Genomic DNA, 27,884 nt, shown 5'->3' on the forward strand with positions numbered 1-27,884 from the left:
TAATAGGACTCAGCGACTAGACCATTCGGTCTGTACTAACATGAGTGATAAAATATGCATACTCAGCTAAAAATTCAAGTCTGTAGGTAGAATCGTTTGAATGCGCTCACTGTACAACTGTATCTACGAAAGTTTTCTTTTTCTAAGAGAAACAAATGCCGGGCGAGAACGTTATTACATCTTCCAATAAATGAATGAGAACATCAGTTTTATCAGTGGTTTAATACATTGATAAATACCCAATATGTTTTGGAATTCACATTTATTCAAATTCTCTTACAGCATCTACACCTGTCTACTAAAGCTATGGCAGTCTTCTCGACTGCACCACTCTCTAGTATTATGCTATTTTTAATAACTGATAATTTCTGATGACACAGTTTCTCTCGTAATATAAAGTCCAACTAATTCAATTTAAAGCGTTGCAGAAGAATGTAGTGATGACGTCTCGGTTTTATACAAAACATAAAAGAAAACAAGAGCACTGGTTCCCTTTCGATTAAGATCCGCGATTAGAGACCTAAAATAGATCTTTCATGTTTTTTTCTGTCTATTTCGTATCGCCTGACTCCTTCCTGAAGTGGAGTTCAAAGCTTTGTCTTCCTTCCACTTGATAATGGTGACGTGTCACCTTTATGTTGTCAGGGGACAAAGCCAGTAATGCATGAAGCAATGAATGCTTATGATTGTCCCAACAACTCCCTGATTTCCATAGCACTCACATCGGTAAACTTGCTGGTCGGTAGATGGATTAATCTGAGCTTCCAAGACATACAGCTGGGCAAAGTCTGTCGAGCATGTGACACCAACTATTCTTTTATCCTGCATAATGTAAAAAAAAAAAGGAAGATAGAAGAAGAGCAATTTTAGATTATGTCTTGCTGGTATGCAGTTCGGAGAGCTTTGCAAAGCTCTCTGATTTTCGCTATTGCATAAATAGCGCTCTCTACCGCGAGGATCGTGCATCATACGTATCTAATACCGCAGTTCAAAATATACGAACTTCATATATTCAATGTAACTGATTTATCATCACGGGTTTATTACGAATGAACTTAACGGCCTGCTCCCAGTTGGCTTGTTAGCTTAATTGGTAGAGCGCTGCACTAGTATCGCAGAGGTCAGTGGTTCGGAATCCCGTACAGGCCTGATTTTTTTCAAGTCTGATTTTAGTTGCTGCATAAATAGCGCTCTCTACTGCAAGGATCGTGCATCATACGCACTTCTCTTTGTTCGCATTTGAGGTATGGCGGACGCAAGGCGCCTGTTGAGTTTTTCTGCCACCAAAACGATTGAAATTTTGCATCTATCGGTTCAGAATTTTCTGAACTTTTACCCTGACAGTGTGTTTTTGTAGCTCTTCCTATTTAATTCAGAGTAATATTGGTGGCTGCTATCGAGTTTAATTCATCATAACGTTTTTTAAATTGGTAAAGAGAATTTTTAATGATCTGTTTTTTTTCTTTTTAAAATTATCGTGTCCTATTTACTTACACTTGGTTCAGTTATGATGACTTTTGTTGAGGGTGGAAGAGTGTTGGTTTGGAAAGCAGTCTGGGATCCTGTGGCTGTGCTTGTCAGGAACTCACACTGCGACATGTTTCCTGCTCCAGGGGGGCCTGGGACCCCTTGGAGTCCATCTGATCCCGGTGAACCTTGTGATCCATTAAAACCTTGTGGACCTATCACCCCCTGGGGACCCTGTGTTCCACTGAGCCCTTGAGGTCCGGCTGGTCCAACTGGTCCCTGAGAACCATTAAAACCGCGTGGTCCGATGGGGCCTTGAAGCTTAGTCACATTTTCTACCTGGAAGATAACATTATTATTCCGGTCCGTGACGGTGTGAAGTCTGAAGTCGGTCTGTCAGAGGGTCTTTTTTTTTTTTTTTTTCCGACCGTGTCCGGTCGGTCAGACCGTCACGGTCTGAAGTCATGTTGTCATCGTGTATTTCTTATTTATTGCGATATGAAAGTGCGCGAATGTTTGTTTGTTTCACTTTTCTGTCTTAACGTTTTCTTTCTAGGTTCCAGAAGATTCAAGAGGCGAATAAAAAACATATGAACAAACAAACAAACAAACAAGCCAAAACAAGTAAAAACAAAAAACAAAAAAACAAAAAAAACAAAAAATTAAGAAAATACAAAAAAAAAACCAGAAGAAACAGAAATCCACAACAGGAAAACTGAAAAAGTTGCAGCAAGAAGTTCTGCTATGCACAAAAGACTCTTCCATTAAAACAAATTATTTTGATAATTTTTCATACCTTCACAGACAATGTTGTGTTGATGTCGTTAACTAGGGATATTATGCTGACGTCTTCTTGATCAAGTCTTTCAGTGGTTCTGTTAAGCTGTTGAACATAACCAATCAGATTAGAAGAATACAATCTTCCAAGTTACAAAAATAAGCTGTGGGATTTTGGCGGCGTTTAAAGGATTGCACGGCACTGTACGAGTGTGGTCGACTGAAATGGGATTCACTAGAGGTTAAGAAAAATAGATGTTCCAAAAAAATAATCTAATCATTGTTCGTTCAAGTACCCGCAGAGAGGTAAAGGTTACGTCAAACCCATGCGATTTTAGAATCCTTTCGACGCCCTCTCAAAACCCGCTTACCTAGGAATTACTCATTGTCTCCAAAATCATAGATAATTAATTATTTTTTAAAGGTAGCTGACTATTGGTCAGCTTACGAAAAATAATCAATTAATTTCTTTGTATCTATGGATTGCAAAGTATATCACATTCTCTTACCCTAAGGTCTGTACTTGCTATCCCTGAAGATAACTCGTCTTTCGTTGAGTTCACTGTTTTCTCTAAGTTACTAAGACCGTTATTCACCTGCCGGATGAAAGCTTTTATTTAGTATGATCAGATTTAAATTTTAATTTAGGTTTTTTTTGCCACCCATCTATCATGAAGTGTTTTCAAACTAAGATGTTTTACGCCCATTTGAACAAGTGAACACTATATTAGCGCCCATGCCATATATAATTCATAATTCAAATCATTTTGTTTTTAGCGCTTATTGAATCATTACAACACCTTTCCTTTAATTTGCTTGGAATTAAGTTAACAAGGAAGAATGAGAAACCCAAGACAACTTTAGACTCTTTTTTTTTTTAACAAATCGTTAGTCCATCATGATGTTATCTTCGCTGTCTTTATTGATAACTGGAGATCGATAACGTTTCTACCATACAAGCAGCTACCATCATTTCTACCTCAAGTGCTCTTCTTGATCTCTCTTATGATTTCGCATTGTAGTCAGTTTCTTCATCGCTACCACCATCATCTACAACTAGAACCTGATACATTGGCACAAATTATTAAGTAAATATAGGTAAGCTTACCGATGCAATAGAATTTTCAGTGTTGATCTTGAAACTGTTGAAGCTTTCTTCTGTTTCATTAGACTGAGCGTGAACTGCAGTGATGGATTGGCTAAGGCGGTTGACCTAATAATAATAATAATAATGATGAAATCGTAAAGATGAAAATAAACAATTTTTAAAAATCGAGTTTCCAGATGGGATTTGAACCCACGACTCTCCGTGATCTGGTCGGATGCTTTAACCACTGAGCTACAGGAGACTCTATGGTGAGCAAGGGTCAATTAGTGGGTTCAAATCCCATCTGGAAACTCGATTTTTAAAAATTGTTTATTTTCATCTTTACATGCTCACTTTGGAGGCTGGTTGGCTGCATGTGATGCCTTAATGCATGTGATGCTTTAATGCATGTGATGCTTTAATGTGACAGCGTGATGCTGTTAGTGAGCTTCTATGCGCTAGCTGATGTTTGTTTGTGTAGCCGCGTGATGCGGTTCCATTCAATACCTACTAATTGACCCTTGTTCACGATAGAGTCTCCTGTAGCTCAATGGTTAGAGCATCCGACTAGATCACGGAGGGTCGTGGGTTCAAATCCCATCTGGAAACTCGATTTTTAAAAATGATGAAATCAAGATTTGAAATTTTCTTTTGGCTAGTGCATACACTGTTTTAGGTCCAAACATTCGAGGTGTTATTTATTTAATTTAGTTTCTTAACATAAGCTACTTTATTAATATTTTTCCATTTTCCATTTCTCTACCATCCTCACCTGGCCGGAAAAACTTGTATTGAGCTCTTCAACTTTGTTTTGTAAGTCGCCAATGGAAGATTTTAGATCTTCATCGGTGGAATTCAAACGTGCTTCCACGGACGACAGGTGACTTTGAAACTAAAGAGAATGTTCCATAAGTAATTTTATTTAGAGCAGTTTCATTAAAACTAGTGGTTCTCGTACTTCTCGATTTGGATTCTGTTCAGGAAGCCTAATTACACTCGTTCAGCAATACGGTTATTTATCTCTTAGATTCTTAATTGCGAAATGCATTTTCAAATTTGATCAAAATAACAGCACTGCTCCTCTCTAAAATAATGACAGTACCGTTATGCATTGTCTTGTATAACTGCAAATGCTATTATCTTAAAATTCTTTTAAAAAATCCTGAAAATTAATTGGCCTAAAGATGGGTGAATGTTCTAATACTTTTTTACCAACCATCGGAGCGCCGACGAAGGTCTAACGCTCGAAACGTCAGCTTTTATAATCGTAACGGTGGCCAATTTACCATTTCAACTTTGTTGATATATTCAAATTATTTCGTTACCCCCACCGACGCAGCCCCAAACAGTTTCTTTAGAAACTATCAGCCTTTATTCTGGTACATTTAACCTTAACTACCTCCAGTGTATTGTTGATCTGCGTATCATTCAGCTTTTTTAGGTTGCTTTGTGTTGTGGCCAGGCTTGATGATAGCTGGTCTGCTGTTTTGTCCAAATTATCTATCTAAAATATTAGAGTAGGGGTAAGAGTAAAAGCAAAACTGTATTTCTCATACTGGTGTATCCATGAATTTCGATTCAAGAACTTAAGACATAGCACTTCTGTTTATATGTACGTGTGTTTTTTCCATCAACATCTAGAGGAGTGATAAAATCACGGCCCTGTTCATGTTGCGCGCAACACGTCAATTTGATTTCTGGGCTCTGTAATTACACACACACATAAATTAATCAGTTTCTTCATAAATATCAAATAAAGAATTGATACTGACCCTTGTGGTCACACTTTCGTTCTGAGCGGTCAACGATTTCTGTAACTCTGCGTCTGCATCTTCTAAATTGTTTCGTGTTGAGTTAAGATCCATTCTTAATACTTGAAAATCGGTTGTTATCTGTAAGAGAAAAAATCTACTTAAGTGATATATTACTAAGAATAAAATGCAACTGAAGGTGAACATGTTTAAGCCTGTTTATTTTTAAGTGAAAGATGATGTTATTCATTAAATGATACAATCATACTCGGTTAAAATGAACACTCCTATCCATAAATATCTACCCTAGCAATATGCTGGAAGTTTGTCACCATTGAGCTAGTTAACGGCCTAAGCTACCAGGGTCCTCCTATAGCTCAGTGGTAGAGGCCCTCAAGTGAAAAACTTCTAAATGTAATTTACATATGTCGAGGCATGATGCTCACGTGATAGTCCGGTGTTGGTGGCGTGAGATATACCAGGCAAGTTTTGCCAATCAGATTAGAGATAGCAATAAGCGTGGTTACAAAATGTAGTTTTTCCTTCTTCTTCTCCTCGTTATCCGATCGGACAGATCTCCAGAAATATAGTAGGTAGCCATCAATTACTATTTGCTTGAATCAGCTCATAACTGTGCCTTTAACAAAGTTCGTGCTCATAAGTGAGCCTTTTTTCAAAGAGTATGCCTCGATATAAATAGTGTTATAAATTAATACCTTCAAATCTAAAGTTGTGTTAACAGTCTCTAGTTCGTTTTTTATGTAAGTGTCAGAGACTATCAGCTGATTTCGTGTCGAGTTAAGATCATTCTTCAATGAATCCATCTGAAAATACAAAAAAATGTAAGGGTGTTAAAAAAAATTTAGTATGTTGACCATATTCTGGTATGTTTAAACGAAACATTCATAAAGTTTCATTTGTGTTGTATCTTAGACGCTAAAATCACATTCAACAGAACACACACACACCATTTTGCGCTGTCGAATGTACGTGTAAGATAAGAGCAGCGGTAGAAAAAAAATAAGGATTTTGTCAAGCCTACCGCTGCATCCATAAATTTCATATTAAGAATTTAAATCCTAGCAGCTCTGCTCACTTTTTTGTAATTTTCAACGTACAACTATAGGGAGTCTTAAAGCATCCTGCCAATTTTACATCTGTGCATTTTAATACCCACACGCACACTAAATAAACAAGATGTCCTAAATATCAAATAAAGCAATTGCCACTAACCCTCGCGGTCAAAGTTGAGTTTTGAGCTTTCAAAGATTTCTGCAACTCAGTGTCTGCATCCTCTAGAAAAGTTCTCGTTGTGTTAAGATCTGTTCTTAATACCTGGAAATCTGTTGTTATCTGTGAAGAAAAAACCCTACCTGAAAAAATGATTTTAAAGAGGTGATCGCACAGCGAAACGCTCAGCTTTTGACGAAAATGTTGAAATTGGGAGGCTTCATATAAGTAATAAGTGTAATAAATACCTTCATAATTAGGGTTCTGTTAAGCACTCCAAGTTCATTTCTTATGTCGTGGTCAGAGGCTGTTAGCTGGTTTCGTGTCAAGTTAAGATCGTCGTTTACTGAATCTATCTGAAAATAAAAAAAATTTAATGGTTAATAGAGATGAGTGCAGACTTGTTGCATTGTTGACAATATTCTAGTCTTCAAATGTGAGAATGATCTTCGCAAGCGTGCTATAATTTAAGCAAGTACAAAAAGGACGCCTTATAAAATGAAGGCTTCGACGGGATTCGAACCTGGGCCTCCAAGATATTAGTTAGGTACTACTTAAATTAATTCACTGACGTATGGTGTATCCGTGTTGGATCAATCTCGATTAATCTACTCACTCTTATAAAATCTAACATTATCCTGGTACATCGGGAAAACACATGTCTAGATTAATCTAGTAGTTACTCTATCCGTGGATATATGGCTTCTGCTTTGCTTGTACTTATCATTACATGCCAGAAGACACTACTTCATACCTTCGTGTATTACATAGACCAATCCAGAATAGTTAATAGAGACACTGAGGTTTACAGTATAAGCGAGGCTAAAACTCGATTTTTCCTCATATTATCATTATCAATTTTGACACAAGGAAAGGGATATGCTGGGAAGGAGAAAAATCCTGAATATAATGGACCTAAAACTAGTTTACCTTGTCATTCAGGATTCGACTTGAATTTTCAATGGTATATTGCAGCCTCTGCTCCGAATCAAGAATCTATAAAATCGTACACATGCAAAATATAGCAAGCAATAACTATTTTGATAGTTGCTCGGAATTATAAATATGCTTGGTTGTATACTGAAATGTTACTTTATCGCTGCATCAGTACCGACCGAAAACGACATACGAAAAAGGTCCCTGTAAGAGGTTAGATGTGCGTTTATCTTTATCATATCGGATATAAATAAGTTTCACTTGTTGGGAGCCCTCGTCAGTATGTAGAGTGCCAATGCGAAGACTTCTGTGGAGAGTATGATGTTGTCTAGTTCGCATTTTGAGACGAAAGCACAAACCTTTGCGGTTAGATTTACACTTGTTTTCGACAAAGAGGAAGCTAAGTCTTGGTCGCTCATCTGAAGCTGAATTTCTGTCATGTTGAGCTACAGTTGAGGAAGTAATATAGAATATGATGCATCGTCACAATTTTAAGGAGAGCCTAGTAAGCTTTGACCTTATGAAGCTCGGTGCTAAACAAACAAACGCAGATAAAAATTGAAGAGCTAAGAAAAAATTAGAACATAGCTAGCAGAACCGCGCAATCAAATTCAATATACAGAGGCGTGCTCAAAATCCCGATAGTGCACGCTGATAGCGTCAGCAAATCGCTTCGCCAGAAATTTTTTTTTTAGCTCGAGCGGCCATTGTTAGCGCGGGGAAAAATAATATATTTCGCATCAATAATGGATACAAACAGAAACTCGGCCTACTAGTCCGAAAACGAAGACAATGTTTGGACTTTTACCTTGGGCTAGAGTTCTTAAATGAGGCAGAAAAAGAGAAAAACAACGGAAAAGGAGACTCGGCATGAGCGCCGTCACGATTCACTTCAACTGATATTGTCGTCCGTTTTTCGCGTCGGATTTGATGCAAAATTCCACCGGCTATGTTCTAAAACAATTGGTTCATGCTTTCAGCTGTGCACTATCGAGTTATGGAGCACGTGGGAAGTTTGGATAGCACGAAAGACGCTAGAGTTGCCCTTGGCTATCGCCTCGGGCAACTCCTACGCTTCTTTCGTGCTCTCCAAACTTCCCGCGTGCTCCATAACTCGATAGTGCACGCTAAAGCATGAACCAATTGTTAAATAGGAGACAATGTCTAATAGTTTCTAACACCAATCAATCAGGAGTGGCTTTGTATGAAATTTTCTGGCTATGCTGCTTTTGGTTGAGATGTAAAATTTACGAGCATATGAAACTGCACAATCTCTTTGTTTGAACTCGTTTAACTTGTGCCATTGCAAGTCAATAATTATTGTGACTGTCGCTTGTATACCGCCCCACCAATCAGGTGCAAGTATTTGAGGAAACATGGTCACTGTCGACCAATGGCAGTGCACAAAGACCGAAACCCACGAGAAGCAGGCGTGACCTGCTTTCGGAATGACATCATGGGGAGTCACGCTGTCACGCTGTGTTGGGAAAAAGTTACGCTGTCACGCGGTCACACCAAGCGATGGAATGACAGCAGTGTAATTACAATGACGATATAAGGAGTCACACAGTCACGCTGTCACCCTGTCACGCCTTTCCTGACAGCGTCGTATATAAGCGACTATAACTACTCAAGTCTGTCATCAATTGTAATTAATGATTAGTGTTTTGCAATACTGAACCACCACTGTTAGACTCAGCATCAACACAGTATCACAAAGTTTTCATCGTAAGTGTCTCACAAAATAAAGAAAACATGAAACTCAGAGTCTTATTACCTTATGAAGAATGCTGGAGGTCGTGTTCTTGAGGAGAGCGTGGAGCATGTTATCTTTTTCCTGGAGGTTTACTTCGGTGATGTTTAGCTAACGTCAAGACAAAAGAAAAGTAAACCAAGTTCCCGTTGAATCTCTCGAGCATTTCGAACAGAAATAAAACTGTTCATGCAAATATAATAAAAGGAATGGAAGAGAGATATTAAAATACTGTGGGCATAGCCATATATTACCTTTATTGTTAAGTTTAACAACTCTTCATCAAGATCTCGAAGCGAAGAATGAACAACTTTGAGCTCATTCGTTTTGTCTTCCTGCAAATCAGTGGATACACGTAATTGCTTTATTCCATGCCACGTAGAAAGAATAAGACTTAAAAACATTTAAAAGGAATATGTTTCGCAACCAAAAACAAAGCCAAAAGTCACTGAGTGCAAACATTCTATTCCTTACCAGACCCTGCTGAAGGGCTGTGACGTTCCTCTGAAGAGCTGTTATCCTAGTTAGTATATCCTTTTGTGTGCCAGTGGAGAGACTGCCAGAAGGAGCTTTAAGATTGAGATAATGACAGAAAGACAAGTGAAAGATTAGTGTCATTAACCGCCTCCCGGTTAGCTCAATTGGTTAGAGCGCTGGACTGTTGTGCGGGAGATCGAGGTCGATGGTTCGAGCCCCGGCCCTACCAACACTCAAGGTCGTAAAATAGCCGAGGAGAATGCGCTACCTTTCTATAATATCAAGAAATGGATAGACATTCTAGTCTTCTCGGATAAGGACGAATAAACGGTTGGTCCCGTCTCCTGCATCTATTAATTAGTTAATTTGGTTAGGCAGGGGACGTTAAGGAACCCACTCACGAGATTACTGTGATGTGGTCCGGCCTGTTTACTGGGAATTGGGGGGAGGGGGCATCTTCAATAAGTTTCCTTCGATTGTTTAAACTGCTGATGCAGTCCGGCCAAAGTCCCCCGAAAAGTGTTGTGATGCGCATTTAATCATATCCACATGTTAATTTGCGCAATATAAATTTTAAATTATTATTATTATTATTATTATTATTATTATTATTATTAACCTGAATGAGTATACATCAGCTTCAAGACTAGAATCATAACGAGATATTCAAATTCCTGCCTTCCTCAGTCTGACTCTGCTTTCTCGTTGCAAAACAAACAAACAAACAAACAAAAGATTTGGCAAAGAAGTCGCATGAGAGCATTTCATTAATGTGCCAATTACTTTTTGGATAACCCTATGGTCTATACCTGAGCCCCCTAGAGATAAAATTGTTTGTGTTTTTTTCCAACGAAAAGAGAGTATAAATGGAGAAAAAGTGCAGTTATATATTCCCATAACAAGGAAATTTATTGTGGCTCATAGTTTGTTGAAGTCCTGGTATTTTTCAGGTAGCTTAACAAACCTAACTCCTTTTCTAGCTCGTAAACAACTATTAGTTAGCATTTTCCGAGTCATTACTTGCTAAATCTAGAAATATCTCTCGAAAACGCCTTGTTTAGCAAAGCCGGCAAAACGTCATCTATATGACGTCAGTAATGCGTCACCGCCCTGATACAACATACATCACAGTGCCGATTACAATGCCTGCAACGTTCCATGAATTGTAAAAATAACATCTGAGTTCTACTTCATGCTTTTTTTCGATTATTGGTTATTATTTAGCGAATGCCTCCGAAGCTTGTAAAATTGATGTGAAGTCTTTTCCTGAGAATGCCTTCTCTCACGAACCTTATAGAACTTTCGCTGCTTCAGTAGCTCGTGAAAATATATATTAATACGATCTTTTTCTTTCTTTCTGTTTCTTTATCAGGCCCATGCAGTAAAAAATGACAAAGAAAATAGAGGGAAATGAATTTCTCGAATATTCGACAGCTGAAAAACGGATATACAAAACAAAAACTTCCCCAAAACAATGGACACCGAAACACAAAACATAATAATATTGTCGCCATACTTGGCAAATTGTTTACAACTCGTATGTTAATTAAAGTGTTCTTTCCTTGTAAAATTCAGCGGGGAACATCTTTTTTTAGAAAGAAAGGGCCTTATCATCTAGTTGCTTGGTGAGTGCAGAAAACTTGCTGGTAGGAGCAATGATATAATTCAAATGAATGTTTTCTAGAGTGATGACACGAAAGTACATAGTAACCACAGAAATAGTTATGACCCGTTATCAAATTATTCGCATGATCAGTCATTAGCTTAACCGCAATCAAGAAAATTCTTTTTCCTTCAACAACAACAAATTTTAAAGATGTATAATAAGTTTTCATTTTCATTTACCATAACTTACAATTTGCTTGAAAAAGAATTGACATTATATGGTGTTTCTTGATTAAGAAAACTTAATATAGAAAGCTATAACATTGAAAGCATACCTTTTCAACCCAGATATGAAGATACATGGGTGATATAAATATTAATTGGACAAATGTAGCATTGCAAGTGCTGGAAATAGAGAAATTTTTTGCATTGTTTCTGATTGTTTCGAGCAAAAGTTGTAAATAAATATGTAAAACTTCAAATGTTGCTTTGAAACTTTAGTCGTGAGTACAAGAGCGTAAAAATAGTCCTCAGGATATAACATTATGGTCGAACCAATCCGTTATTCAACGGTTCAGGGGTTTAGAAATCAAATGGAAGAGTACGGGACCAGCACAGACAAGAACTGAACTCGAATTAAACGCGCGACCGGTATAGGCAAGCATACGAACACCAGTTGCATCGACACATGCAGAACATGTCACGACGAGCTTTTGAATCTATTCACCTTCATGAATTCTATATTTATTCTCATACTTACCTCCGCTCGTTGAACAACCACATCCTTCTCCCATTTTCCCGAACCACATCAGAAGAATCAACACTAGTGCAGCGATGGACACCAAGCATAGGACGATCGTGAAAATCACCATCCCTGGTCGACTGCATCCTCCGTTAGATGTCGCTCCACCGTAGTCTACTTTGCTTTGGTAATCATTTTGTTTCCATGGATCGTTCCTAGTTGCCTTTGGACCAATTTCCTCCTCTACACGATACGTGATTTGTCTTTTCATAGAGGTTTGTAAAGGCTGAGGAGATTTTTCATTCTCGAAAACCCAGTCTTGAAAAGTTGGGTTTACAATAATCTGTCCGCCGTCAGCTTGCATCGCGGAAGGCTTTTAGTTTCGAACCTTAGTGGTACTTTTTTAAAGGGCATGTAATAAGTGCGCTCTGAGAAACTTGCTTTACTTGAACCATTTTACGCTCCAAATATTCCTTGCAGCAATATTAACATTATTCCAACCGCGTATTACGTAACGCGGGCGGTCGTGATGCTCTATTACCCCTATTGTAATTTGTTTTGCAGTCTTTCAAAAGAAAACTGTATTTCGAAAACATTGCATTTTATCTTAGAGAAAAGTCATTTCAGATATATAAAGTATCATATTGACTGTCAACATGTGTATTAATACAACTGAGGTCAGCAAGAAGATTTTGCCGAAGAAGAATTGTGATCACCATCTCATATTTTCAAGTGGAGCGTAAGACGAACGGAACGGAACAGCTAAGACGAACGACAATGCGCGTGACAGACAAGAGCTATGGCAAAAACAAATTCAGCTGTTCCCGAAGAAAGAACAATTATTGTGCAATTATTTATGAGGTATGCATCATGGGAAAAACTGTTCACTCTCTGGAAACTATCCTTTAAACTAAAAGGTGCGAAATTTTGACTGTTCAATTGACAATTTTAAGTTTTGAACTCTCTTGAAAACGCTAGCCTGGATACAAAAGCCTATTGACTTACTACTGTAATGATAAAGAGACTATCGCAATCAAAAGTGTCCCTTGAAAATTCAGTGTACATAAATAACTTTCTCTCGACACCAAAATTGTACAACTTAAAGACTTCGCAAGAGAAATAAAAAGAAATCTTTTTTTTTTTAATCGTGATCGAATTTTCTAGAACAGTGAGGGACCGACAAAATTCCCTAAAATTCCGAAAGGAGCACAATATTTTTGGAGAAATCAGACCATGATCTAGCAAAATTCTGTTCAAGTTTTAAGGCTATGGGATGTGGATTGAATTTGATGGATGATAATATAAGATAAATAATCTGTTTTATGCATTCTCATTGTCTTGAGATATGAGATAGATAGTTTATTATTACCCAAAAATAAAAATACTTTGCAGCCATTGGCTGAATTGCTTGCTTTTCACAATTATTTCTAAATATATATGTAAGACTATATAAAACCACAAAAATTACAAAATTTCTGAGATCTAAAAGAATTAGAGGTGAATAAAGGCTGATAGTTTCGAAAGAAACTGTTTGGGGCTGCGTCAGTGGGAGTAACGAAATAATTTGGATATATCAACAAAGTTGAAGTGCTTCGCTCCGCCGAAGGGCTAACGCTCGAAACGTCAGCTTTTGTAATCGTTACGGTGGCCAATTAACCAGTTCAACTTTGTTATATCCAAATTATTTCATTAATTCCACCGACGCAGCCCCAAACAGTTTCTTTCGAAACTATCAGCCTTTATTCATTTGCTTTCTTAAAATCTGCAAGGAAAGTTTAATTGATTAAGGGAGCTGCACCTTGCACTTTGTCCGCTAACATTGCAAAACCATGTTTATACACTTTAACCTCTGTATTTCTATTCCTCCGTCCCTACTTTGGTACATTTCTTAACGCGCTTTACATTATTATTTATATTCTTTTCTTTAATATTGCTTTATGCCTTTTTCTTCAACCGTTTTAAGTGCCATACTCCTATGCTACCCGGTGTTCCAATAGCCACGAGAGAAGTACCAGAAGTACGTACAGGATGGTCTTTATATGCAAGACGACATGCTCTTGGTCATATTCTTCCCCAAACTAATTTTCCCAGGACAGGAGGGTATGAGATTTTGCTAGAGGAGACCTAGCAATCTCTAGGTCTTTAAGATAATCACTTTCAATAATTACCCTCGTATTGCAGTCCATTTCAGCAAAGGGACAGGCGATTATCGTTTTCGGACAATTATATTTATTAATTTAGTGGTTTGATCGAATCGTCTTTATTTGCAAGACAACATACTCTTGGTTATATTCTTCCCCAAAATAACTTGTCCATCAGTCAGAAGGAAGGCATGAGATCTTGATAAAGACCTAGAAACTTGCATCTGGTATATGTATACTAAGATAATTGAAATAATTACCTTCGTATTGCAGCCCATTTCAGCAAAGGGACGTTCGACTATCGTTTGTGGACAATCAATAATTGAATGCTTTGAAATCTGTAAGAAATGCATTTAATATTGCAATCACACTCAAATTCTTGATCTACTTCCTTTTGTTTGTATGTCTGTATACAGCTTAGTTAAATATTCGTCTCAAATTTCCTTTGTTTTTCTTTTTTCAATTAGCTACGAGGCTGTCATTTTTCTGAATAAAATATACTTTTAGAGGACCTTTCACTTTAAAACTTGTCTATTTCATACCTAGTAATACCCACACAAACTCGCGGGATTCATCCAATCTATGCAGTAAATCTAAGCAAGACGTAAGGCTAAAATTTATGATAAGTATAATAAAGAGCCAGTTCCTGTTAGTTAGAGCTGGGTTGGTTCATTTAACTCAACGACACAAAATTTTTTCTTTTAAGAAGAAAAAAGGGAACACTTTGAGGGAAAGGTAACTGAACTTTTTGCGTATTTCATCAACATGCTTCGGTAGAAATAAGAAATTGATTATCCGATTCGCTTCCTTTTCGACAAGGGTATTATTCGGTACCAAAACAACTTGTTTATCGCAGTCAATATACCAAACAACTGTTAATTTTGTACTAATTGGTTATAGCTTAAGCCAGCAAATCAGCGCGCACGGCTTTGTCGAAGAAAATTTCCAAATAGCATGGAACATCTATTTTGTCTAAATGATTTAGACAAAATAGTGAAGTCCTCAAGGTACGGAGTTAGAACATTGACAGAAAAAAACAATCGCCAAGCTACGCGCTACTATACCCTAGCGAAAACAGATAACATATATTTATGAGAAGGCTAGATCCTCACCTTTTCTTCGGGGACCAGAGTCGCACACTTTAAGGGAAAGGTAACTGAACTTTTTGCGTATTTCATCAACATGCTTCTGTAGAAAAAAGAAATTGATTATCCGATTCGCTTCCTTTTCGACAAGGGTATTATTTGGTACCAAAACAACTTGTTTATCGCAGTCAATATACCAAACAACTGTTAATTTTGTACTAATTGGTTATAGCTTAAGCTAGCAAATCAGCGCGCACGACATTCACATTACATCTGGATGGCCGTATTAAAAAAAGAAAAAGGTCAAATTTTGTCGTTTATCTAGTTAGCGATAAAATAGAGAGATTTAGCACCACGTTTACGTGAAACGTGACCGGCAAGAGTGATTATGTGACCTTGTTTTTCCCGCCATTTTTTCACGTTTGCTGGTTGCGCCTTGCCGTTTCTACTTGAAAGTAACCCGTTTCGCTTTTGCCGCGTACGTAATATTTTGTTCACTTTTTCTCTCGCAGCTTTGAAGTGACCCCTTGATGTTGATATATTGTAATATTTTACCTTTAGTTGACCCATTGGGTGTGGCTCTTGGAAGTGCACGCATTGTACGACTCTCCATAAACAAGTAACCATTAAGTGTTCATCAAAATCTTTCCTTTTACAGATATTGGGAAATTTTTATTGGTGCATGGAATGTCTTCGAAGGGACAAGATATTAAGTGAGTCTATTGATAAAACCAAAGTTAAAAGCACTTAATCACCTTTAATAATCCACAATAGGTTATAACTATCAAACACATTTTGATTTCGACAGATTAAAATGTGTTATTGGTTAAAATAAAGGCAAAGTGATCAATCTTACCTTTTTGTTCCTTAATTCTCCACGCCATTGGCACCCATCCTTTGTAAAAGGGCATCTTATAATAAACGAGAGAATCTTCCTTTCAGTGGCTTTGTCGAAGAAAATTTCCAAATAGCATGGAACATCAAATGAGAAAATAATGTAAAAAGAGAATAATCTAACGTGAATATTGATAGACTTTCTACAAGACCTCTGTTTGTCGTATTACCCCGTCAGCTGGTAAATTCTCTCGATCCACTGGACAGGTGCAATGGAGGCCAGCAATGTCTTGCCTGTATGGTTTGAGGCACAGAAAAGAAAGATATTTCTTTTATAAATACTGAGATTTAAGCTCTGAAAAGGCGCGAAGTAAATTTTCAATCGCAAGCTGGTCGAAGAAGCCGAAAGCCAATAAAGTATCTTGTTCTTTTATAATTCCCCCGGGGGATTATAGAGATGCCTGCACTCTGATTGGTCAAGGATTGCGTCATATCTTGCCATAATCTAGACGTATAATAAAGATGCTATAATCACCTCGCACGAGGTGATTATAACAGCAGCGTTAAATTTTAAAATGGCTATCTCGCGTTTTGTCAGTTTTACCAGGGAAGTGATGAAAGCGATAAACAAAATCCTCTTCCGAAGAGCACAAAAGATGCTAATGAGTTTGGAGTAACACTTCTTAAAAGAAAAAATTTTGTGTCGTTGAGTTAAATGAACCAACCCAGCTCTAACTAACAGGAACTGGCTCTTTATCTCAGTACGAGCAATCAAAACAATTGAAACAGAATGTTTCAACATCAAAATGAATATTGCAACAGAATTCGAAAGCACCTAGGCAATTATACTAAAATAAATAATCGCCGAAGGGGAATAACTGTTAGTATTGATTCTATTTGAAGGAAGTGAAGGCTTAACCGCAATCGCCCCGGAAACTTGCGGTTTTGCAGGAGATTTGAGTGGCCAAGAAATGAATGGCGAATCCGCGTGTAGAAGAGGAAGAAAAATAATTTTCTCATCTTGCTATACGCACGTGCCATGACAAAATAATGTTTTCTTCCTTCTTGGAATGTGCTACCAACACGTGCGAGCTATCATTTTAAGAATTATTTACAAATTATCTGTTAAATCAGCTGTGAAATCGACCTTGTCATTGGTCTGATGGCCCACCATGATGCCCTTTGTCTGGGGCAGAAGAGTTCATGATGATTTCTTTCAACTAGTGTTTCCTTTAATTAGGATTAACGAGACAATTTTTTTAAGAAACTGATGTGGTACATCAAAAGTTACACAAACATTGTGATTTACTAACGAAGCAAAGTTGATTGGGAGCTCTGAATCTTTCCAACATTTGAATTATACGTTGATTATTTACATTCATTGACGCATTGTATCCACGTGAGTCTAAATTCGGCTGAACTTGTCTCCTCAATTCGAGCTTTCTTTTTTCGATTAATATTTAGTAGTACTTAGTGAAGAAACTAAAAGGACTCTTTGTCTGCGGAAGTAAACGAAAGCTGCACGATGTCGAGTTTAATTAATCCCAGGTATAGTTGCCGTAATTAGGTTATATGTGATCTAGTCGATCATGATGACCTGATTTTGTTTATGAAATGTTGAGTTTTTTTGGGGTCATTAAAGCGTTTCGACTGTGTTAAAGCTACCCGCTAAACTTACCAATAATTCTTGAGCGAGTAAATTCAATATCAATCAACGAAAAGCAGTAGGAATATTAAGTATAATGTAATAAAAAATTCCTGTGCAAAATTGTTACAAGAGGTGACCTCGGTTTCTCAGAAACACTGGCTACAGTTGCTGTTTGTTTACCCAACGAACGAATTGAAAAATACGTTACCATGTCGGTTGGGCACATCAAGCCCTCAGCATTTAAAGGCAATGAATAAGTTTGCTAAAAACATTTCCTTCAATGAAGACTTCTAACGTAATCACGGCCGGAAACTACACTTTACTGAAGCCGAGCGAAAGCCCTGAAGGACATTTCAAAATACAACGTACCCATATTTTTGAAACATACCTTCTAAGATGCTGTTTGAGGCATTCTTCACAATACGTATGACCACAATGCTTCTGAACGGGCTTCCTCATGGTCAGTTGACAAATTGAGCAACAGAAGTCTTAGTCAACTTCATGGACAAAGTCCTCTTCAAGGCCAGAAGGCATACAATTTCTTGAAGCCCCCGCCATTTTGTCGCTAATAGAGAGCTTAAGCATCAGACGTTTTTGATGTCACGGACGTCAGAATACCGGGGGAGACTGGATCGACAACGGCGTTTTAGGCGCGAAATTTTTTACTTAAGCTGGACACCTGCGTCACCACGAACGTGACAGCTGATCACAGTTGTCACGTTTTTGGTCATTGTTTACAAAGGAAATGTGGCCGTAATTTGCAACATGCCGTATTTAAGGGATGTGAGAAAATCACTTTTAATCGCTCATGACCAAGGACTGGTGTCAGATGAGGAACTGTTGCTATTACTGAAAGAGAATTCGACAAAAAACCCTGAGTTTTCGTACGAAAAATATGCGAGGTTTAGTATCGAGAGTATCGAGGAACCTGAGTGCAAGTCCGAGTTTAGAGTTGAAAAAAAGGACCTTCCACTGCTGGCTGATGCGCTTCGACTACCGGACACCTTCCACTGTAATCAGAGAACCACTGCCGACAAGTTAGAGGGGCTATGTATTTTGCTCAGGCGAATGTCGTTTCCTTGCCGATATAGCGACATGCTTGCACGATTCGGCCGACCGGTTCCTGAACTAAGCATGATATCAAATACGGTGATGAATTATATTTACGATATACATGGTCACAAACTGTGTCAGTGGAATCATGATCTACTGAATCCACGTGACTTCAACACCTACACGGATGCTATATCGAATAAAGGGGCTGCACTACAAAACGTAACGACCTTGCACTGATCTTTTTGTCATTGAATCCTTGAATAACGGATCTTGTAATCCACTTAGCGCCTCTGCGATCGACAGCCCTATTTGCGCTCGGTTGCTCGTTTTCTTCTTTGCTTTAAACGGATTCTGCACTCTGACTTCTTTCATTAGTGCTACGTCGTGCTGTTCAGACCATTCCATAGGCCCACTACTTAAAAGAAAAAAGATAGAAGCGAGTGTTACTGTAGGTAGTAGCTGTATAAAATAGTCGATCACATTTCAGCACTAAAAATAAAAAGCTTAATGGCGGGGAAATTAATGCACTTTCTTGAACGTGAAATACGGCAACGACATAAACCTCTCGACAAAGAGAAAACAACTAATAACAAAAACAAACACATGGCAAGATAACTTGCTATTATATAGTATTTTTCCTGTTCTGGAAAAAACCTCTGCTCGTAGGATAACTAAAAGAATGGCGACTAACAAAAAAGAATTCACGATCAAACAAAACCAAGTAACAGAACCTGCGGAAACTTGTGCCAAACACGAAGTTAGGCACATTTTGTCCCATTTTTAAAAGTTATTGTTTAAGTGCAGATAAAAAACTACTTTCTTATGAAACCTATAATGTACTTACAGGTTTGATTTGACGATTGAAAATGAAGACATGGTGTCAGTCTTGTACTGAGACAGTCCTGAAACAGAGCAAAACAACACGCACGGCAAACATCCCACTTTCACGTCTGCGACCTCACGTCAAAAACGTCTGCACATGCGTACTGATTGCGAAGCTCATATTTAAACTTCCGGTTGACGTCCGTGAATCAGAAACGTCCGATGCTTAAGCTCTCTAATATCAAATGTATTCCCGGGTTGGACAGAATTGACGGCAAACCTCAAATTAATGTCATGATGGGAACATCATTACACCTAGCCGACTCTGTTCAGACTCAGTTCAGTTTAGATAGGAGGGACACGTAATGACTTGGTCGAAGGAAACATTTTCACGCATAATTCATATTTTTATCAATTGCGATGACTAGCGTAAGCGTCCCTCAGATTAATAGTACATGTACTTCGATTGGTCAAGTTAGAGGGCCGTAACTGACTGTATATGTACGACCCTCTTATTTCAAAAGTCTGTTTGAACTAAAATCTGCCTCCCCCCCTCTATTGGAACTTAGAGATATAATTAATATCTTACTTATTTCGTTTTCTCGTGCGTCCGCACGGCGGATTTATGGCCCTCGCACCACGCGGGAAAAAAGCGAAGCTAGTAACTTACATAGCACTAAAATGCATTCTCCATCAGCCAATCTCTCTTCTCCTAAAGGATAGGGAACAAAAGTTTCTAGAGTTTGTAAGTAGTGGGCGAATATGCTCGAGTTCCCCTCAATTCTCCCTCCTCCCCATTATCTAGCACCTCCCCCGGTGCCCTTAGTTTAACCACCATATTTAACAAACAATCCAGCCGTTCACAAACTATATTTTAGAAGGTTACAAAGTCTGGTGGCTCCGCTGAACCAGCTGGATAGACCTCAGCGGTATAACGATTTCATGCTTTTTCTTCTTCGAGCCACAGGTTTTATATTATCATAAGAGTCTTATTTTTATTATCATTAAGATTAGTATTGATATTGCTATTATTATTATTAGTTTTATGAAATGTATGAAAGCGATCCTCGCAGTAATAAACCCTATTTACGTAGTAGTGAAAGTAAGGCCTGAAAAACATTCAGGCTCCTACGGGATTTAAAGCCACGACCTCGGCGATACCGGTGCAGTGCTTCTATCAACTGAGCTAACATTAGCCAATTGGGAGTTGGTTATCATATTGGTTCGTATTAATTAAACTCGTAGAAGTGTAGAAATCGATGAATTTTGAATGTATGAAGATCGTATGTGTGTACTGCGGTTTCAGTTTTTATGGAATTTTCATGAATGTAACTGTCGCACTGCAATAGGGTCGATTGGACAATAATGACAATAATGAGGGACAAGTTATTGTTTATCGCAAAGGGGGGGGGGGTTGGCAGGATTCTTGGGAGGTTCCACGGTTTTTAGTGGGAACGAAGGGGGGATCGGTCGTTCAAAGATTAGTATAAGGGGGGAATTAAAACAAAATTGAATGGGAGGGACCGGGGCAAGTTTTTATTGTTACTCGACCAAAATCCTCCGGCAACCCCCCCTCCAAGGCGGTTACGGCCGGTCCCTAAATATGGACTCTCAGTAGATATATTAGTATCTTAACAAAAGTAAAGAACGCGGGGGTTACCTGTGTAGCCATAAAAAAAGCGTTTGGGGTCATTAATTTGCAAAAGAGATGAAAAGTCGCCTTAAGTGCTGTTTTACGTTCGTGTAGTCTTTATTCGGTACAATTCTATAAACCTACTACGTGACATTGGAATGATCATCACTACAGTACAAAGCAATAAACATGGTATCATTCCTTGTGGTTGACTTTGAACGCAAAAACAGGAGTTGATTTTGGTAGAGCACTATCTTCGATGCTATAATGTGGTACTTGTTCCTCTTTGATAAGAGTCCACAAGCCTTGCTTTTCCAGCTCTATCATAGCAGGTCTGAAGTCAGGAATGTCTTTTGTGAGAACATCGAAACAGATAATGCCTCCTATTAATGACAAACGCAATGTGGTGTAAAAACAATCTAATAAATTTGGTTGAGGGTGTAAGGTTTGTATAGAAACTGTGGTGCTACGTCGGTTGGTTTTATCCGATATAAAATTGGAGTTGCCTTGATGAAATTATTAAGTGTTCTTCTCTCTCTTCTTTTAAATTTAAATTTAAACAGGATTCTATGCATGATTATTAATAAAACGACATGCAGATGATGTTTCTTTGCAATTTCTGTTGGTTTTATCCGATATAAAAATTGGAGTTTTTGCAATTTCTGCCCAAGAATGTGTATGACGGTGTACGTATTTAATATATTTGGGGTTGGGATGTGCACATCATGGTGTGATGTAATATGTGTGGTGTACTGACCGTACACTTACTATATATATCTAAATGCATACTGGCACTAATTTCGGTTAACCCCGTGGTTATTTTGGGTGCCAGTGCCTCTTACACATTTACCATAAAACGAGATTTATAAAAATTGTTGTAATAATATGTTACGGAGTAAATGAAGTTTGTTTTTGCTGTTGATTTTATTAGTGGTGGTGTTCTTATTATATGTTATCGTTACCCACACAAGGTTATGATTCGACGATCTTTTAGAGTCATCAGGGAAGCAAAGGCAGAAAGGACACTCACCATTGCTGACAACCCTCATCATTTCATGGAATGCCAGTGGTTTGATATAGACTAGGGCCACCACCCCAGATAATATCAAGGCATTGTATTCGCCATCTTGAATACCAGGGGTCTGCTTCTCCGTAAGATTGCTGCAAATGAATTTGGTGTAGACACCCTTCTTCTTGGCTTCATCCAACATTTTTTGAGAGGTATCAAGGGCGTCCAAGTTAGTGTAGCCTCTCTTATTAAGCTCAAGTCCCAACAGTCCAGTTCCAACTCCCATTTCCATTATTTTAACTTCACATTTGGGTTTGTCAGGCATGGCTTCTTGAATTGTGGTGTCGAAGACTTCTACCATGGGTTTATGTTTGACACAACCGACAGAAAAGAGTTCCTAAAATTGCAAACATGTTTAGGCACCACTCGTTATTCATATGCTTCAGAGGGGTAAAAGGCAGACTGGAAGATTTTTGAGGGGATCACTTGGTTTTAAGAGGAAACCGAGGGGAATCAGTTGTCACCAACAGTATATGAAGGGAATGAAGAGGGTGGGTGGGGGGGGGGGGCTATATGTTAACGCTAGAAAAGAATCCCATTATTGAAATCAACCAGTTTCCGATTAAACAAATGTCGACTTCAAAATCCCTAGGTGTTCACATCGATGGAAATCGTTCTTGGGAGTTTCATATCAACGAAATCTCTAAGTAGATTGCTTCTGGCATGAGTGCGATTAAGCGTATTAGGTATTTTCTCCCTTTTAAGATTCTACTTAACGTTTACAATTTACTGGTAGAGCTAGACTTTGATTACTGTAATGTAGTATGGGGAAATTTTTCTAAGAACCTTTCTTCTAAATTGCAGAAATTTCAGAAAAGCACCACTCGCGCTCTAACTTTCACTAATTATGACTGCAGTACCAGTGCATTATTTCAGAATTGAATGTGGTCGAAACTTGTCCATCAGTGCGTAGTTAGTAAAGCAATAATAGTGCATAGCATTGTAAATAACACAGCTCCAGAATATCTGACTTCGCGTTTTGTTCGTCTATGCGATTTAACTAGTTATAACCTTAGAGAGAATGAATACAAGCTCGCTGTTCCACAACCCCACACTGAATTTTAGAAAAGAAGGCTTTCCAATAGCGGAAGTGTTGTTATGGAACAGCTTGCCTCTGGAAATGCCGCAATTGACATCCCCTAATGTATTTTGAGGAAAAATTAAGGGACCTATTCCGTGAAATGATTTAATTAGCGATATGTTAATTTTACACACGGCCTCCTTGACCAGCAAGTGTTTTGAGGGTGGGCTGGGGGAGTCATAAGAATTTTATAGAGCCTTAGGGAGGGAGGGATCAGGTAAATTTTATCGTGACACACTTACTACCCAATGCAAAGTCTGTACATAACCTGATAGGCTTATCCGGCCTTGATGTAGCTCTGATAGGTTGAGAATACTGCTTTCCTTGACAAAAGTCCATCAAGAGATGCAAAGCATTTCACAAGGGGTTTTGGAGAGTTAGCAACTGCCCATTCATGCCCTTTGGCGGGCAAGGGGAATCGTTGCACAAAAATCCTGAAACTCACATATTTACAATGATTATCGTAATTTACTTACCCTCTCATAAGAGTCTGCCCACTTATCAAACACTTCTTGAATGTCCTCCTTCGTTGAAGTCACCTTGAGAGTATGCACTGTGCCAGTGAAGTACTTCTCGTAACCTGCTCTTCCTTCTCCTGGGGTCGTCATGATTGTACCTCAGATATATTTTATTTGATATGCACCTGAAAAGACTGACTGACATATGAGTTATTCACCAAGCGCGAGTTGAAGATGGCTGGATATTAGCCGACTCCTTTATTGGTGTTTTTATCGACCGAGATGGAGCCTAGATGGAGTCTAGATCCATTAAAACGAAAAAAAAAAGGACGAGGCTAATGTCCAGACATTAGAACGTTACAGGCACGCTACTGAACTTAGTAAATATATATGAAGGCTTAAGGACAAGAACACTAAGTTTAATGTTAAGTGGCGCAAGGTAAAACGAGCTAGTTCTTATTCCAATGTAGCTAAGAGATGCAATTTGTGTTTGTGGGAGAAATATTTTATCATTTGCAAACCGCAAATGGCGAGCTTAAACAAGAGAAATTAGCTGACATCATGTTGCAGACATGTCAGGAAATTCCTGTTAAAGAACGTAACGTTACGATAGCGCTTGTAGTATATTGCGCGCGCATGTACACATTGTTCTGTCTTTTAAATTTCGGGGGATTGTAACCATTATTTCTGGCAGTTGCCTGACGATTGCTTCGCAAGAGGCATGAAACTCAGAGTTGCAGTAAAAGTTCAAGCAGCCTAGATCTTGAAGTATAATTATCCACAGCTCTAGCCCTGCTATCGAGCACTTTTTAGTAGATGATGATCTCATTCCGCTATTTTGGTTATATATGTATATATATATATATATATATATATATATTTTTTAAAAACTAGATCTTTGGATAATGCAATTCAAGACTTTTTATTGGCTTAGCCCTTATGGTATATCAGCCAATATACCATAATCTACAAATATGGCCATCGTAAGTGTCAGCTTAATATTAAAAGGGAGCTAAAAATTTAATAAAATTTTATACTTAATTTAACGTTTTTAATAAAACAATTATTCCACTCGCTCTTGTTGGATATGAGATGATTATAGCCAACTCAGCGCTACGCGCTTCGTTGGCTATCTGTCATCTCATATCCAACGCGCGCTCGTGGAATAATTGTTAAATATATATATATATATATATATATATAAGCGAAATAGGCAACGTAGGATCCATGACAGTGCTCGACAATGAAGGAGCGATTACATTAAAATCCATATGTGCGTAACTTGAGTAGTCCATTTGCTGCTATATATATATATATATAACAAGTTGATCTGCAGAACTGCTTTCAGAGTGCTCAATAGTGAACTAGAGCGTGTTATAATTGAGAACGGGGTGGTCAACTGAAGATTTGGCTTGGCATTTATTACTATTTAGTTTCGTACCACACAGCCTGTGTGGCACTCGTCGGATAAAATTGCCAAATGCGAACTTACAACGTTATACTGATTTGAAATAACGTTTACCGATTCGAAATAACGTGATACCTACCATATATGGGTTCCCTGCCTTACGCGCGCGTAATAAAGGTAAGGGCTAGAAATAAATAAGTATATAAAATGAATAAATGAACACAGACACTAAAGCGCGGCAATGAATAAACATAGACGTGCGTGCATTAAAAGTAAGGGCTAGAAATAAATAAAAAATAAATAAAAAAATAAAAAACGGACACTATTGTGTGCCAGGGTAGGTGTTGAAATTTTTCAGGAGGAATTTCTTAGCATGTCTACATGAGGCTAACAGTTCATTTCGTTTGTTAAGAGAGGCTAAATCGGGTTTGCAAATTAAAAAGTACTTCTCCCAGAGATATAAGTTACAGCGATTTGAGACAGGGCTGTATGGAGCGGCCTGCTTTAGAATCTTCCAGGAAATCGTGTAATTTTTGTTCTTGTCTTTTAGGTTCCAGATATGTTTACTTAGTTCAGTGCTGTGTCTTTTGCTAGAGTGGTTGAATGAAGCTTTATGGTTGGCATATCTTATCTTGAAGGAGTTTTCTGTCAGGCCCACATAGGTGTTTGCGGGATTATTGTCTTCGGTTGTTACGGTCGCTTGATAGACAACCGATTCCTTGAGGCAGTTTCTACCCATGGGACACTCAGCGGGGTTTCTACAGTTGCATGCTTTGGTTGGTTTGGCTTTATTGTTTGAGACTGATTTATAGAAACCAACATTGGACGTGCATTTCTAAGGATACTCGACGAGGAATTCCCCAAGGACAATGTGCTACACAAGATCTTCAACCGCAACGCAGTAAAGATCAGCTATAGTTGTATGCCCAACCTCAAGCAAACCACCGACAGCCGCAACAAATCGGTCTTAAACAGTAAAGCCAAACCATCCTATCTTCCCACCTGCCCTACAACAGCTCAAGTAAACGATGCAACCTATGCTTTAAAGAGAAATTCCTAATCATCTGCCACCCAGACCTATCAACACTCAACAAGCGTAACGAACTCTTCTCTTCCTGCCGACACAGAAACAAAGCACACCTACGCAACAGCTGACTTGACACTTTTCACACTGCGTAAACCATGTTAATTAGCAATTAGTATAGTATATAAGCGATGGTATCGCATTATTCTGCCATTAAAATCCCCTGATGAGTGGGCAACCATGAAACAGGTCTGTAGGGATGTATCTGTAGTTGTTTTTTTCCGACTTCCACACATTATACCCGCTCTACTATTTGTATCGAGCACTGTTTCACAGACACCAAGCTTAATCCCGCTAGGCTAAATATATATAGTTATAACGAACTGGTTCAAGACTTCAGAGGTAGTTCATCGTTTTATTACGACAGCTCTGTTTCGTATCGTCGAAAATGACCACACTCATCAGGTAATTTCAACGATTGACCGTTTACTTACGATTACTGGCTATAAAAGCTGGAATACGGTTGCTACTGGAGATATAAAAACAACACTACTTATCCATATTAGTCATGTGACTGGTATGCACAATTTCGGAGGTTGTTACTTGATTATGAAGTTTTTAAGGAGGTATCTGTTTCTAGGGGGGCATGAACTTGCTAGCTCATTTCGCTTGTTTAGACTGCAAAGTTCCTTTTTACATATGATCGTGAATTTTTCAAAAAGACATAAATTACATTTCTTAGTAATGTTGTTGCACGGTATGCATTGTTTGATGATTTTCCTCGCTAGCTTGAAAGGTTTGTTATTGTCCTTCAGTGTCCATATGTGTTTAGATAATTCAGTCTCGTGTCTCTTCTTTTGATCACGGAAGGAAGATGTGTGGTTTCTGATTTGCACTGATGAGGTCCAGAAGGCCGAATTAGTACTGTCTGCAGTTAGTTATATATATATATATATATGCAAAACAAATTTCAAAATATGCCGCTAAAGAATTGAAAACCACCATTGGCAATATTGAAAACGACCAGTGGTAATTTTCATCAACAGTACAGAGGTGTTTTCGGTTTTTCGGAGACCTCGAAAAAGTACCAACCCCGAAAACTATAGACATTAGTTTTAACTCAAATTGAGTGGTTTAAATATCTTTAGACGATAGCTTATCCCAAGGAAACTGATGCATTGATAATATATGTCTCTAAGAAGTTATGTTGCTTCGGTAGCCTTTAACGTTGATATTTACGAATATTCTAGGTCAAGCGGTTATTTGGTATTCAAAGATGCAATTTCGAAGGAAAAAATTGTTGTTACTGTTTAACAAAACTTTTGGATACATACTTTTAATACATTTAATGAGTTTCTTGATAGGATTATGGCTTTTACGGTAGGAATATGGCTTTTACGGGTAACAGTTAAAATTTTGGCCATTTTATGCTCACGGTTGAGTTATTTAGAGCAGTTTTTAAGATTAGCCTTTTTGAATGACTAACGATTAAAAGTTGTCAATCTTTACGTCTAACGGTTAAATTGTTTTGGCCGTTTTACGGCTAACAGTTAACCACTTAACCGCACTGAGATCATCTTCGATGTGTAAATCGTGTCTGTCTGGTATAGTTCGACATAAGTGCATAGAATGGCATCACTGTCATTGTAGTATGTACAGTATCTGACGTAAAAACGACATCATTTGACTCTAGTACATTTTACTCACCGTCAAAAGACAGCAAATCTATTGGGAAGAAATCCTCAACGAACGAGAGATTGATGTCTAATTAAATTAAGACGCATCCAAAGTAGTCGCAAG

At 38.1% G+C, this 27,884-nt stretch overlaps 2 protein-coding genes across 4 annotated transcripts; both read right to left on the reverse strand.

Moving 5' to 3' along the window:
* Positions 1-203: 203 nt before the first annotated feature.
* LOC148729412 (uncharacterized) lies at positions 204-14,204 on the reverse strand. Of its 3 annotated transcripts, none has more exons than XM_088763329.1 (17): positions 11,844-14,204; positions 9,476-9,570; positions 9,256-9,336; positions 9,026-9,112; positions 7,608-7,694; positions 7,243-7,308; positions 6,561-6,668; positions 6,316-6,435; positions 5,799-5,906; positions 5,104-5,223; positions 4,731-4,835; positions 4,104-4,223; positions 3,353-3,457; positions 2,754-2,840; positions 2,264-2,350; positions 1,495-1,806; positions 204-822 (listed from the first exon to the last, which is right to left on the reverse strand). In XM_088763329.1, exons 1-17 carry the CDS (start codon positions 12,187-12,189, stop codon positions 634-636), a joined length of 2,223 nt encoding a protein of 740 aa, XP_088619455.1. In that variant the 5' UTR covers positions 12,190-14,204; the 3' UTR covers positions 204-633. The 3 variants fall into 3 exon arrangements, with proteins under 3 accessions (XP_088619455.1, XP_088619457.1, XP_088619456.1); XM_088763331.1 differs by lacking the exon at positions 11,844-14,204 and adding an exon at positions 10,098-11,837; XM_088763330.1 differs by lacking the exon at positions 7,608-7,694.
* Positions 14,205-21,137: 6,933 nt separating this feature from the next.
* Positions 21,138-27,882, reverse strand: LOC148729413 (methyltransferase-like protein 27). Its single transcript, XM_088726052.1, has 3 exons — positions 23,671-27,882; positions 22,075-22,450; positions 21,138-21,427 (listed from the first exon to the last, which is right to left on the reverse strand). Exons 1-3 carry the CDS (start codon positions 23,800-23,802, stop codon positions 21,240-21,242), a joined length of 696 nt encoding a protein of 231 aa, XP_088582178.1. The 5' UTR covers positions 23,803-27,882; the 3' UTR covers positions 21,138-21,239.
* Positions 27,883-27,884: the final 2 nt, after the last annotated feature.

Source organism: Stylophora pistillata, chromosome 6 (genome assembly GCF_964205215.1).
Source record: "Stylophora pistillata chromosome 6, jaStyPist1.2, whole genome shotgun sequence".
Classification (NCBI taxonomy): Eukaryota; Metazoa; Cnidaria; class Anthozoa; order Scleractinia; family Pocilloporidae; genus Stylophora; species Stylophora pistillata.